Source organism: Coregonus lavaretus, assembly GCF_964263955.1.
Source record: "Coregonus lavaretus genome assembly, chromosome: 31".
Classification (NCBI taxonomy): domain Eukaryota; kingdom Metazoa; phylum Chordata; class Actinopteri; order Salmoniformes; family Salmonidae; genus Coregonus; species Coregonus lavaretus.
In genome coordinates, this window is record NC_140018.1 from 5,866,992 (window position 1) to 5,882,301 (window position 15,310).

A 15,310-nucleotide genomic window follows, 5' to 3' on the forward strand; every position below is an offset into this window, starting at 1 on the left:
TTTGTCCAGGTGTGAAAGGGCAGTGTGGAGCGCAATAGAGATTGCATCATCTGTGGATCTATTGGGGCGGTATGCAAATTGGAGTGGGTCTAGGGTTTCTGGGATAATGGTGTTGATGTGAGCCATGACCAGCCTTTCAAAGCACTTCATGGCTACAGGTTACCTTAGTGTTCTTGGGCACAGGGACTATGGTGGTCTGCTTGAAACATGTTGGTATTACAGACTCAGACAGGGAGAGGTTGAAAATGTCAATGAAGACACTTGCCAGTTGGTCAGCGTATGCTCGGAGTACACGTCCTGGTAATCCGTCTGGCCCTGCGGCCTTGTGAATGTTGACCTGTTTAAAGGTCTTACTCACATCGGCACGGAGAGCGTGATCACACAGTCGTCCGGAACAGCTGATGCTCTCATGCATGTTTTAGTGTTACTTGCCTCGAAGCGAGCGTAGAAGTAATTTAGCTCATCTGGTAGGCTCGTGTCACTGGGCAGCTCGCGGCTGTGCTTCCCTTTGTAGTCTGTAATAGTTTGCAAGCCCAGCCACATCCGACGAGCGTCGGAGCCTGTGTAGTACAATTCGATCTTAGTCCTGTATTGACGCTTTGCCTGTTTGATGGTTCGTCGGAGGGCATAGCAGGATTTCTTATAGGCTTCCGGGTTAGAGTCCCGCTCCTTGAAAGCGTCAGATGTTGCCTCTAATCCATGGCTTCTGGTTGGGGTATGTACGTACAGTCACTGTGGGGACGACGTCATCGATGCACTTACTGATGAAGCCAGTGACTGTTGTGGTGTACTCAATGCCATCGGAAGAATCCCGGAACATATTCCAGTCTGTGCTTGCAAAACAGTCCTGTAGCTTAGCATCTGCCCTCATCTGACCACTTCTTTATTGACCGAGTCACTGGTGCTTCCTGCTTTAGTTTTTGCTTGTAAGCAGGAATCAGGAGGATGGAATTATGGTCAGATTTGCCAAATGGAGGGTGAGGGAGAGCTTTGTATGCGTCTCTGTGTGTGGAGTAAAGGTGGTCTAGAGTTGTTCTTCCTCTGGTTGCACATTTAACATGCTGGTAGAAATTAGGTAAAACGGATTTAAGTTTCCCTGCATTAAAGTCCCCGGCCACTAGGAGCGCCGCCTCTGGATGAGCATTTTCCTGTTTGCTTATGGCCGTATACAGTTCATTGAATGCGGTCTTAGTGACAGCATCGGTTTGTGGTGGTAAATAGACAGCTAATTAGAATAAAGATGAAATCTCTCTTGGTAGATAGTGTGGTCTACAGCTTATCATGAGATACTCTACCTCAGGCGAGCAAAACCTCGAGACTTCCTTAGATATCGTGCACTGTTTACAAATATACACAGACCGCCACCCCTAGAGGGATAGATGAAAGGAGGAGATGGAGGAAGAGGCTGATGAGGAAGAGGAGAAGGGTGAGGAAGATGAGGAGGAAGAGGATGAGGAAGAGTAGGAAGAGGTGGAAAAGGAGGAAGAGGCGGAGGCAGAAGATGAAGAGGAGGTCATCTGGGCTGTGGGGCCAATAGACAGGGAACAGTTACCTGTAGAGGAGGAGGAGAGAGGAGGAGGCGAAGTAGGGGAAGGAAGAAGAATATAAAACGAAAGGAGAGAAGAAAGAGAGAAATAGGAGTAGGAGGAAGAGGAAGATGGTAGAGATTGAAGAGATAAAGGGAGGAGGAAGAGGAAGACAAACAGAAAAAGGAGGAACAGGGAGAACAGGAAGAGGAAGAGGAGGATCGTAGAGACAATAAGAAAGAAGATGATGAGAGAATGAAGAGATAAAGGGAGGAGGAACAGGAGGAACAGGAAGAGGAGTGTGAAGTCCTACTTGTCTCCCACGATGCCCAGGTTGATGGTGGGATATCCGTGCTCCTGGATGGTGGCGAGCAGTGTGGAACGGTTACTGTCCCTGATCTTTCCAGGGTGGAGGTCGTCCTCAGGGTTTAACAGCTAGAGACAGCAGGGGATGTGTTCGTTAGGCACCAAACAGAAGAAAACAGCCTGAAACAGGGAGGGACTACCTGGATTTGTCCAATAAGAAACACTCATTTTCATTTTCTGTTGCTAAATGTTTTAAAGGCCCAGTGCAGCTGTTTAAAAAAAAATCTAATTTCTGGATAACAATTAAGTAACTTACTGTAATAGCTTGCTATTAAAATGGTCAAAAAGAAACAAAAAAATATTTTTAACAGAAAACTTTCTCAAGCAAGAATTTAGATAGACCTGTCTGGGAGTGGTCTGAGTGGAGCGGGGAAGGGCACCAGAGCGTTGCATTATCCACAGTTAGGATTGTGGTGCCCGGATCAATCCACCAGAGTGGAGGGGCTTAATGGGATATAAAACCTATAAACTAGCTGTTATTAGCTGAGAGGTTTGGAACTCTCTGTCTCACCTCGTTGCCTGTGGACATGACAGCCACCACGGGGAACTTCTGCACCTCCACCTCAGTGACTCCTACGGTGGCCAGCAGGCCGATCTCAGAGGGGCCCATGTGGGTTCCCTTAGATAGGACACACTCCCCACGCTTGATGTCATGACCTATGGGCCTGGAGGGGAGGGGAGACAAGGACGTTTAACAGGAAGGTTAAAGAGGGGGGGTATGTATTCAGAGGAACATCGAAACACACTTTCACGCACTATTACACGCACACACACAAACACATGGAAGCAGGCTAGCACGCACGCACGCACACACACACACACACACACCGGATGTCTTGTCCGGGACGGGCCTGTACGAGGATCCGCACCTCCAGCTCCTCTGTGCCCTGAGAAGGACAAACCAACATACCTGTAAGGAGCTATCACACAAAATCACCTTCACTACTGTTATCACCTTCCCTACTGTAATCACTTTACCTACCGTAATCACCTTCCCTACTGTTATCACCTTCACTACTGTTATCACCTTCACTACTGTAATCACCTTCCCTACCGTAATCATTTCCCCTACTGTAATCACCTTCCCTACTGTTATCACCTTCACTACTGTTAACACCTTCACTACTGTTATCACCTTCACTACTGTTATCACCTTCACTACTGTTATCACCTTCACTACTGTTCCATTCAACACATCCTCCCACCAGCCCTGCCTGGCCACACTGCAAAGTCCCAGGACCCCATGAACTTGACCCTATACCCTGGAACTAGGCCCTATCTCCCTTGGTAGAAGCAGCAGTAGTTAGGTCCTATTGCACTATTGCTTCCCTATGGGCCATTCTGGCTCGGACAAGGCTTACTTCCTTACTTGACTTACTTATCCCTCCTGAATATATCTGTGTTATTATTACACCGTACCTCTATAGATCCTCTTAAGTCCCTCTCCATATGGCTAAGGGTCAGGGGTCAAAGGTGAGACTTACGTCCTCAGACTCGCGGAGCAGCTCTGTGTCCTCCACCTGCACCACAGCGTCTGCCCCACAGGGGATAGGAGCCCCCGTCGTCACCCTCATCACCTGGCCCGGCATCACTGTGTGGGTGGGCTGCAGGGAGAGAGAGAGAAAGAGAGAGACTGGTGTCAAATACGCACACATACATGCAAATGTACAGACACAAACTCACACGTACACACACACTGCAAATGTATCTGTGGAATGTCCCTCTAGGCCAGGGGTTCCCAAGCCTTTTTAGCCCGTAACCACATTTTAATATCAAAAAGGGGTTTGATTACATAGACAAAGTGATGTAATCAAAGGCTAATGTTTACTTTTTTACAGTTTTTTACAATCTGAAGGAAATATGGTTTGAATTGACTGAAATCCATCAGAAAGGTATTGGGAAGTTCAGAAGATCATCAGGCAATAATTTCGTATGATCTTCTGTATAGAAAGGAATATCATCGATGATGATGTTTTTCCCCCAGGCTGATTTAGAGTCTGGTCTTATCCATTCTGTTCTAATTACATTTAAATTTGAGTCATTTAGCAGACGCTCTTATCCAGAGCGACTTACAGTTAGTGAGTGCATACATTTTTCATACTGGCCCCCCGTGGGAATCGAACCCACAACCCTGGCGTTGCAAGCGCCATGCTCTACCAACTGAGCTACAGGAGGCCTGCGTGGCGTGAGGGCATTGTAGAAGGAAACAGAAGACACATACTTGTTCTTATCTTTCAGTGACGGGATCCTAATATTTTGTAGCTTAAACCATTCAGAAGATAAAGCCACATTTGTAGGAAGAAAACAGAAAGCGCTCTCTTTCTTACAAACGCATCTAGAGGCTACCGGGGGGTTACTGACGGATTTGTATTTATTTCTCTCGCGACCCCATTTTCAAAGAAAGCGATCCCTAGGCGCTCTTAGAATCAGAAAACGTTGGAATGTTTATCATGTTGGCCAAGACATCAAACCAACCAAACAATCACAGCAAGGCAAACACTTAGCAACGGCACAACAACACATCTCATCATACATACAACAGGTGTATTAATGTGTCAGTGTGTGTGTGTGTGTGTGTGTGTGTGTGTGTGTGTGTGTGTGTGTGTGTATGTGTGTGTGTATGTGTGTGTATGATACTGTGTCATGTGTCAGTGTGTGTGTGTGTGGGTATGTGTATGATACTGTGTCATGTGTCAGTGTGTGTGTGTATGTGTATGATACTGTGTCATGCGTCAGTGTGTGTGTGTGTATGTGTATGATACTGTGTCATGTGTCAGTGTGTGTGTGTGTGTGTGATACTGTGTCATGCGTCAGTGTGTGTGTGTGTGTGTGTGATACTGTGTCATGCGTCAGTGTGTGTGGTACTGTGTATAATAAGCTTGGGTTGGCGGTCCACCTGCGTTGGAGTAGGCTGCTGGGTAATTCAGTAAGCTGAGTCAGTATGGTATCGCTACGCTAAAGGGGTGTGTTCCTAACAAACAAACACACACCAACATCTGTCGGTCTGACACAGTCTCACTTCAATATACAACGTCTGTCCAGGGGGGAATGTGCACAGTCTCACTTCAATATACAACGTCTGTCCAGGGGGGAATGTGCACAGTCTCACTTCAATATACAACGTCTGTCCAGGGGGGAATGTGCACAGTCTCACTTCAATATACAACGTCTGTCCAGGGGGGAATGTGAGGGAAGCCAGTTGCTGCACCTGTATAGACAGTGTGTTTGTGTATGTGTGTGTGTGTGTGTGTGTGTGTGTGTGGGGGGGGGGGGGGGGGGGGTGGAGGGGGGACCTGTTCTCCAGCCTGGGACTCTCCGATGATGAAGCGGTCGCCTGGGCCATCAGCCGCTAAAAAGGAAGACATGTTTTAATGTAATGACATGAGTTTGTCTGATTATGCTGCTGTGTGTGTGTGTCATTTAGCTGCCTGTGTGTTTCAGTGCCTCCTGACTCAGAACAGAAAGGACATATCAGCAGTACAGTACTTACATTTTAGTCATTTAGCAGACTCTCCTATCCAGAGCAACTTACAGTTAGTGAGTGCATACATTATTTATTTTTTATACTGGCCCCCCGTGAGAATCGAACCCACAACCCTGGCGTTGCAAGTGCCATGCTCTACCAACTGAGCTACACGGGGGCCAATATGACCTGAGATTGAGTACAATGTGTGTGTGTGTGTGTAGGCTACAGTGCATCACAGTACAGACCTCTTACAGCATAACCATCCTTAACAGAGGCAGGGAAAGGAGGAAGGTTGTCTTTGGCATAAACCTCCTGAGCCAGGACTCGACCCATCCCATCTAGAGAGAGAGAGAGAGAGAGAGAGAGAGAGAGAGAGAGAGAGAGAGAGAGAGAGAGAGAGAGAGAGAGAGAGAGAGAGAGATTAAAAGAGAGAGAGAGCAGAGGCAGAGATAGAGAGAGAGGTAGGAAGGAAGGGAGAGATATGGAGAGAGAATGAGGGAGGGAGAAAGAAAGGTAGAAGGAGAATGTAGAGAGAGGAAGAGCAGGGAGAGGGAGAGAGGGAGAGGGAGAGAGGGAGAGGGAGAGGGAGAATCTGATTCAGATGAAGATACGGAGAGACATGTGCCGGAGGTGTGTGTGTTAGTGAGAGAGTGTGACACCTCTCATCAATATCTCTGTGACTCACCACCTGACCAGAACAGGACACACACACATGCACACACACACACACACACACACCACACACCTCTTGTCCCTTGCGCACAATTCCCCACATGTAACAATCTAAAAGTAGAAATGTTGAATATATCTGTATCTGTATAAGAATCATAAAAAACTGCAGATTAAATTGAAGATTAAACTGCAGATTACACAGAAGATTAGACTGCAGATTACACTGCAGATCGGATTGAAGATTAGACTGCAGATTAGAATGAAGATTAGACTGCAGATTAGACTGCAGATTAGATTGAAGATTAGATTGAAGATTAGATTGAAGATTAGACTGCAGATTAGACTGCAGATTAGATTGAAGATTAGACTGACGATTAGACTGATGATTAGACTGCAGATGAGACTGCAGATGAGACTGAAGATGAGACTGACGATTAGACTGATGATTAGACTGAAGATGAGACTGCAGATGAGACTGCAGATGAGACTGAAGATGAGACTGAAGATGAGACTGCATATTAGACTACAGATTAGATTGAAGATTAGACTGCAGATTAGACTGCAGATTAGACTAACGATTAGACTGACGATTAGACTGAAGATGATACTGATGATGAGACTGTAGATGAGGCTGTAGATGAGGCTGAAAATTAGACTGAAGAGTAGACTGCAGAGTAGACTGCAGATTAGATTGAATATTGCACCGAAGATTAGACTGCAGATTAAATTGAATATTAGAATGAAGATTATACTCCAGATTATACTGCAGATTAGACTGCAGATTAGACTGACGATTAGACTGATGATTAGACTGCAGATGAGACTAGATGAGGCTGTAGATGAGACTGAAGATTAGACTGAAGATTCGACTGAAGGTTCGACTACAGATTAGACTGAAGATTACATTGAAGATTACATTGAAGATTAGACTGAAGATTAGACTGCAGATGAGACTGCAGATTAGACTGCAGATTAGATTGAAGATTGCATTGAAGATTAGACTGCAGATTACACTGCATATTAAATTGAAGATTAGATTGAAGATTAGACTGCAGATTAGACTGCAGATTAGATTGCAGATTAGACTGACGATTGGACTGACGATTAGAGTGACAATTAGTCTGCAGATTAGACTGCAGATTAGACTGCAGATGAGACTGCAGATTAGATTGAAGATTAAATTGAAGATTAGACTGTAGATTAGATTGAAGATTAGACTGCAGAGTAGACTGCAGAGTAGACTGCAGATTAAACTGCAGATTAGAATGAAGATTATACTCCAGATTATACTGCAGATTAGACTGAAGGGAGAACAATAGAATGAAGAGAGAATGATTGAGAGAGCGAAAGACACAGATAGAGAAAAAGAGAGTGGGTGGAAGAAGAAAGCGCTGCACTAAAATACCATAAACTGCTAATTGCCTATAAATAGTGTGTGAGTGTATGTGTGTGTGAGTGTGTGAGAGTGTGTGATTTACACACACACACACACACACACACACACACAACCTCCCCTACCCCGACACAAACCCCTCTCCCCAACAGCAGGGGAGCTGTTCCATCTGTTTCCTGTCTAAATATTTAATCCAACATCTCTGTCTCAAAACAAAATGAAACATCGCTATACAGGGGAAAAATAGAGGGGGAAAATAGAGGAGAGAGAGAGAGAGAGAGAGAGAGAGAGAGAGACAGACAGACAGACAGAGACAGAGACAGAGACACCACCATGGCTGTTCTAATATTTATGACTGAGACAGAGCTCAATCAAGCCCTGCCCCCTGGCCTGTCCAAGCCCTGCCCCCTGGCCTGTCCAAGCCCTGCCCCCTGGCCCTGTCCAAGCCCTGCCCCCTGGCCTGTCCAAGCCCTGCCCCCTGGCCTGTCCAAGCCCTGCCCCCTGGCCCTGTCCAAGCCCTGCCCCCTGGCCTGTCCAAGCCCTGCCCCCTGGCCTGTCCAAGCCCTGCCCCCTGGCCTGTCCAAGCCCTGCCCCCTGGCCTGTCCAAGCCCTGCCCCCTGGCCTGTCCAAGCCCTGCCCCCTGGCCCTGTCCAAGCCCTGCCCCCTGGCCCTGTCCAAACTGTGTATCCACCACTAGAATGATGTGACACAGCCAGGGGGGAGACTATGGCCTTAAGATCCTCTGACTATGGCCCTGAGGCTAGTGCCAAGGAAGAGCTAGGGGGACAGTCATGCTCCAGCACCAGTGTGTGTGTGTGTGTGTGTGTGTGTGTGTGTGTGTGTGTGTGTGTGTGTGTGTGTGTGTGTGTGTGTGTGTGTGTGTGTGTGTGTGTGTGTGTGTGTGTGGGTGCTTCTTTGAACTCCTCTGAATGTATGTGTGTGTGTGCGCGCGTGAACATGTGTGTGTGTGTGGGTGCACTCTAACTCGATATTCAGGGCGTGTGTAAGACATCCAAGCCTGCAGACAGAGCCAGAGTCAGTGAGGTGAGTGACTCTGGCACAGTGACAGTTTAAACCCTGTCATGTGTAGTTCATATTGTCAGTGTGGTGGTTGAGCCTGACCAGGTGCTACTGATATCCTATTGAAACACATACACACTTCCTCTCTTTGTCTCTCACACATCTATAGTTGATGTGTTCAGTAAGGAACACCTATGTGAGAATGCTGTTCATTGACTACAGCTCAGCGTTCAACACCATAGTGCTCACAAAGCTCATCACTAAGCTAAGGACCCTGGGCCTGAATACCTCCTTCTGCAACTGGATCCTAGACTTCCTGACTGGCCACCACCAGGTAGTTAGGGTAGGCAACAACACATCTGCAACGCTGATCCTCAACACCGGGGCCCCTCAGGGGTGCGTGCTTAGTCCCCTTCTGTATTCTCTGTTCACCCACGACTGCGTGGCCAAGCACGACTCCAACACCATCATTAAGTTTGCTGACAACACAACAGTGGTAGGCCTGATCACCGATAACATAGCCTATAGGGAGGATGTCAGAGAACTGGCAGTGTGGTGCCAGGACAACAACCTCTCCCTCAATGTGAGCAAGACAAAGGAGATTATCGTGGAGTACAGGAAAAGGACGGCCGAACAGGCCCCCATTAACATCGACAGGGCTGTAGTAGAGCGGGTCAAGAGTTTTAAGTTCCTTGGTGTCCACATCACCAACAAACTATCATGGTCCAAACACACCAAGACAGTCGTGAAGAGGGCACGATAACACCTTTTCCCCCTCAGGAGACTGAAAAGATTTGGCATGGGTCCCCAGATCCTCAAAAAGTTATACAACTGCACCATCGAGAGCATCCTGACCGGTTGCTTCACCGCCTGGTATCCGACCATAAGGCGCTACAGAGGGTAGTGCGTACGGCCCAATATATCACTGGGGCCAAGCTTCCTGCCATCCAGGACCTACATTACCAGTCAAAAGTTTGGACACCTACTCATTCAAGGGTTTTTCTTTATTTTTACTATTTTCTACATTGTAGAATAATAGTGAAGACATCAAAACTATGAAATAACACATATGGAATCATGGCCCCCCCCGTGTAGCTCAGTTGGTAGAGCATGGCGTTTGCAACGCCAGGGTTGTGGGTTCGATTCCCACTGGGGGCCAGTATGAAAATGTATGCACTCACTAACTGTAAATCGCTCTGGATAAGAGCGTCTGCTAAATGATGTAAAAGTGTTAAACTAATCAAAATATATTTTATATTCTTCAAAGTAGCCGCCCTTTGCCTTGATGACAGCTTTGCACACTCTTGGCATGCTCTCAACCAGCTTCATGAGGTATTCACCTGGAATGCATTTCAATTAACAGGTGTGCCTTCTTAAAAGTTAATTTGTGGAATTTCTTTCCTTCTTAATGCGTTTGAGCCAATCAGTTGTGTTGTGACAAGGTAGGGTTGGTATACAGAAGATAGCCCTATTTGGTAAAAGACCAAGTCCATATTACGGCAAGAACAGCTCAAATAAGCAAAGAGGAACGACAGTCCATCATTACTTTATGACATGAAGGTCATTCAATGCAGAGCATTTCAAGAACTTTGAACGTTTCTTCAAGTGCAGTCGCAAAAAACATCGAGCGCTACGATGAAACTGGCTTCCATGAGGACCACCACAGGAATGGAAGACCCAGAGTTACCTCTGCTGCAGAGGATAAGTTCATTAGAGTTACCAGCCTCAGATTGCAGCCCAAATAAATGCTCCACAGAGTTTAAGTAACGGAGACATCTCAACATCAACTGTTCAGAGGAGACTGTGTGGATCAGGCCTTCATGGTCGAATGGCTGCAAAGAAACAACTACTAAAGGAAACCAATATGAAGAAGAGACTTGCTTGGGCCAAGAAACATGAGCAATGAACATTAGACCGGTGGAAATCTGTCCTTTGGTATGATGAGTCCAAATTTGAGATTTTGGGTTCAAACCGCCGTGTCTTTGTGAGACGCAGAGTAGGTGAACGGATGATCACTGCATGTGTGGTTCCCACCGTGAAGCATGGAGGATAAGGTGTGATGGTGTGGGGGTGCTTTGCTGGTGACACTGTATGTGATTTATTTAGAATTCAAGGCACACTTAACCAAAATGGCTACCTCAGCATTCTGCAGCGATATGCCATGCCATCCCATCTGGTTTGCACTTAATGGGACTATCATTTGTTTTTTAACAGGACAATGACCCAAAACACACCTCCAGGCTGTGTAATGGCTATTTGACCAAGAAGGAGAGTGATGGAGTGCTGCCTCAGATGACCTGGCCTCCACAATCACCCGACCTCAACCAATTGAGATGCTTTGGGGTGAGTTGGACCTCAGAGTGAAGGAAAAGAAGCTAACAAGTGCTCATCATATGTGGGAACTCCTTCAAGGCTGTTGGAAAAGCATTCCAGGTGAAGCTGGTTGAGAGAAGCCCAAGAGTGTGCAAAGCTGTCATCAAGGCAAAGGGTGGCTACTTTGAAGAATCTCAAATATAAAATATATTATGATTTGTTTAACACTTTTTTGGTTACTACATGATTCCATATGTGTTATCTCATAGTTTTGATGTCTTCACTATTATTCTACAATGTAGAAAATAGTAAAAATAAAGAAAACCCTTGAATGAGTAGGTGTGTCCAAACTTTTGACTGGTGCTGTATATACCAGGCAGTGTCAGAGGAAGGCCCAAAATAAAGACTCCAGTCACCCTAGTCACTGTTCTCTCTGCTACCGCACGGCATGCGGTACCGGAGCGCCAAGTCTAGGTCCAAAAGGCTCCTTAACAGCTTCTACCCCCAAGCCATAAGACTGCTGAACAATTAATCAAATGGCCACCAGGACAATTTACATTGAACCCCCCCCCCCCCCCCCCCCCCCCCTTTGTTTTTACACTGCTGCTACTTGCTGTTTATTATCTATGCATAGTCACTTCCCTCATCATTCTACACACAATACACCATAATGACAAATCAAAAACAGCTTTTCAAAAAAATGAAATATCACATTAACATAAGTATTCAAACCCTTTACTCAGTACTTTCTTGAAGCACATTTGGCAGCGATTACAGCCTCGAGTCTTCTTGGGTATGACTCTACAAGCTTGGCACACCTGTATTTGGGGAGTTTTCCCCATTCTTCACTGCAAATCCTCTCAAGCTCTGTCAGGTTGGATGGGGAGCGTCGCTGCACAGCTGTTTTCAGGTCTCTCCATAGATGTTAGATCGGGTTCAAGTCCGGGCTCTGGCTGGGCCACTCAAGGACATTCAGAGACTTGTCCTGAAGCCACTTCTGCGTTGTCTTGGCTGTGTGCATTAGGGTCATTGTCCTGTTGGAAGGTGAACCTTCACCCCAGTCTGAGGTCCTGAGCAGTCAGGAGCAGGTTTTCATCAAGGATCTCCCTGTACTTTTCTCCGTTCATCTTTGCCTCGATCCTGACTAGTCTCCCAGTCCCTGCCACTGAAAAACATCCCACAGCATGATGCTGCCACCACCATGCTTCACTGTATTCAGGCCAAAGAGTTCAATCTTGGTTTCATCAGACCAGAGAATCTTGTTTCTCATGGTCTGAGAGTCTTAAGGTGCCTTTTGGCAAACTCCAAGCGGGCTGTCATTTGCCTTTTACTGAGAAATGGCGTCCGTCTGTCCACTCTACCATAAAGGCCTGATTTGTGGAGTGCTGCAGAGATGGTTGTCCTTCTAGAAGGTTCTCCCATCTCCAAAGAGGAACTCTTGAGCTCTGTCAGAGTGACCATCGGGTTCTTGGTCACCTCCCTGACCAAGGCCCTTCTCCCCCGATTGCTCAGTTTGGCCGGGCAGCCAATTCTAGGAAGAGTCTTGGTGGTTCCAAACTTATTCCATGTAAGAATGATGGAGGCCACTATGTTCTTGGGGACCTTCAATGCTGCAGACAATTTTTGGTACCCTTCCCCAGATCTGTGCCTCGACACAATCCTGTCTCTATTGACAATTCCTTCGACCTCATGGCTTGGTTTTTGCTCTGACATGCACTGTCAACTGTGGGAACTCATATAGACAGGTGTGTGCCTTTCCAAATTATGTCCAATCAATTGAATTCACCACAGGTAGACTCCAATCAAGTTGCAGAAACATCTCAAGGATCATCAATGGAACAGGATGCACCTGAGCTCAATGTTGAGTCTCATACTAAAGGCTCTGAATACAATTTGCAAACATTTATAAAAAGCTGTTTTCGCTTTGTCATAATGGGGTATTGTGTGTAGATTGATGAGTGAAAAAAAATATTTAAGAGATTTTAGAATAAGGCTGTAACGTAACAAAATGTGGAACAAGTCAAGTTACTTTTTATTTTATGTTTTACTTTAGTTTATTTAGCAAATATTTTCTTAACTCCATTTCTTGAACTGCATTGTTGGTTAAGGACTTGTAAGTAAGCATTTCACGGTAAGGTCTACACCTGTTGTATTCGGCGCATGTGACAAATACAATTTGATTTGATATAAACAGCAATCTGCTGCAGTCTGACCAGTACAATACAGACTATAGTATATCTATAGTTGATGTGTTCAGTAAGGTGATATAAACAGTAATCTGCCGCAGTCTGACCAGTACAATACAGACTATAGTATATGCATGTGTGACGTATGTGTGTTACTGTATATAGTTGACCTCACCTCTGTAGTTGTGTGTGTACAGGATGTGTGTGTACAGTGTGTACAGTGTGTGTGTGTGTACAGTGTGTACAGTGTGTGTGTGTGTACAGTGCGTGTGTGTGTGTGTACAGTGTGTGTGTGTGTGTGTGTACAGTGTATGTGTGTGTGTGTGTGTGTACAGTGTGTGTGTGTACAGTGTGTGTGTGTGTGTACAGTGTGTGTGTGTGTGTGTGTGTACAGTGCGTGTGTGTGTGTGTACAGTGTGTGTGTGTGTGTGTGTACAGTGTATGTGTGTGTGTGTGTGTGTACAGTGTGTGTGTGTACAGTGTGTGTGCGTGTGTGTGTGTGTACAGTGTGTACAGTGTGTACAGTGTGTGTCTACAGTATGTGTGTGTGTTCACCTCTACACTCGTAGAAAAAAGGGTTCCAAAATGTTTCTTCGGCTGTCCCCAGTGGAGATCCCTTTTTGGTTCCAGGTAGATCTCTTTTGGGTTCCATGCAGAATCCTCTGTGGAAAGGGTTTTACATGGAAACCAAAAGGGTTCTACCTGGAACCAAAAGGGTTCTCCCTGGAACCAAAAGGGTTCTATTTGGAACCAAAAAGGTTTCTTCAAAGGGTTCTCCTATGGGGACAGCCAAAGAACCATTTAAGGTTCTAGATAGCACCTTTTTTTCTTAGAGTGTATCGCTGATGTGTGTGTGTGTGTGTGTGTGTTTGTGTGTGAGTATGCCCCTCCTCACCTCTGTAGTTGATGATCTCAGTCCCCAGGACAGCGGTCATCTCCAGCACAGTGATGAAGGCCTTGTCCATGGAGGTAAGGGGGAACGGGGACATGCGGTGTCTCCGGGCCACCTTGGTGATGTCCACCGCGCTGTGACCTGATGGGACAGAACAGAGAGAGACAGGACAGAGAGAGAGAGAAGGAGAGAGAGAAGGAGAGAGAGAGAAGGAGAGAGAGAGAGAGAAGGAGAGAGAGAGAGAGAACGAGAGCGAAACAGAGAGAGAGAACGAGAGAGAGAGAAAGAATGAGCGAGAGAAACAGAGAGAACAGAGAGAGAGAAAGAGAGAGAGAGAGAGAGAGAGAGACAGAGAGACAGAGAGAAAGGGGGGACAGCGACAGGGTCTTACACAGAGAGTCACATATATACCAAAACATGAGACACACACTCATGTAAGTAGGCAGGCACACACACACACACACACACACACACACACACACACACACACACACACACACACACACACACACACACACACACACACACACACACACACACACACACACACACACACACACACACACACACAGCCGCATGATTTCAGCTCTTGACAGCGATCATGTGGAAGAACAAAGCAAGGTGTAACTAATGTTTAATCTCTCTCTCCTGCTTTCTCTCTGCCTCTGCCTCGCAGCACAGAGAAGAGAAAGAAGCTTCTTGACCCAATTCCTCTCCTTTAAACGTATGCTTCCATAGCATATTTTCACATTCCTAAACATGAGCCTTACTCAGTTCTTGGCACAACATCACATACAGTGGGGAGAACAAGTATTTGATACACTGCCGATTTTGCAGGTTTTCCTACTTACAAAGCATGTAGAGGTCTGTAATTTTTATCATAGGTACACTTCAACTGTGAGAGACGGAATCTAAAACAAAAATCCAGAAAATCACATTGTATGATTTTTAAGTAATTAATTTGCATTTTATTGCATGACATAAGTACCCCAGACCGAGGGTGATTGACCGTCATCTTGAACTTCTTCCATTTTCTAATAATTGCGCCAACAGTTGTTGCCTTCTCACCAAGCTGCTTGCCTATTGTCCTGTAGCCCATCCCAGCCTTGTGCAGGTCTACAATTTTAATCCTGATGTCCTTACAAGGCACTCTGGTCTTGGCCATTGTGGAGAGGTTGGAGTCTGTTTGATTGAGTGTGTGGACAGGTGTCTTTTATACAGGTAACGAGTTCAAACAGGTGCAGTTAATACAGGTAATGAGTGGAGAACAGGAGGGCTTCTTAAAGAAAAACTAACAGGTCTGTGAGAGCCGGAATTCTTACTGGTTGGTAGGTGATCAAATACTTATGTCATGCAATAAAATGCAAATTAATTACTTAAAAATCATACAATGTGATTTTCTGGATTTTTGTTTTAGATTCCGTCTCTCACAGCTGAAGTGTACCTATGATAAAAATTACAGACCTCTACATGCTT

The 15,310-nt window shown here is 45.9% G+C and overlaps 1 protein-coding gene across 3 annotated transcripts in view; it reads right to left on the reverse strand.

Moving 5' to 3' along the window:
* Positions 1-15,310, reverse strand: part of LOC311106509 (gephyrin) — a gene marked incomplete at both ends in the record, with an annotated part of 163,595 nt that overhangs the window by 4,146 nt on the left and 144,139 nt on the right. For all 3 annotated transcript variants that reach the window (XM_084148861.1, XM_084148859.1, XM_084148860.1), the window contains 7 exons: positions 1,840-1,961; positions 2,404-2,557; positions 2,721-2,779; positions 3,377-3,496; positions 5,186-5,241; positions 5,604-5,696; positions 13,838-13,975. In XM_084148861.1, the coding sequence (XP_084004987.1) occupies positions 1,840-1,961; positions 2,404-2,557; positions 2,721-2,779; positions 3,377-3,496; positions 5,186-5,241; positions 5,604-5,696; positions 13,838-13,975 (742 nt within the window). The remainder of the gene's footprint in view (positions 1-1,839; positions 1,962-2,403; positions 2,558-2,720; positions 2,780-3,376; positions 3,497-5,185; positions 5,242-5,603; positions 5,697-13,837; positions 13,976-15,310) is intronic.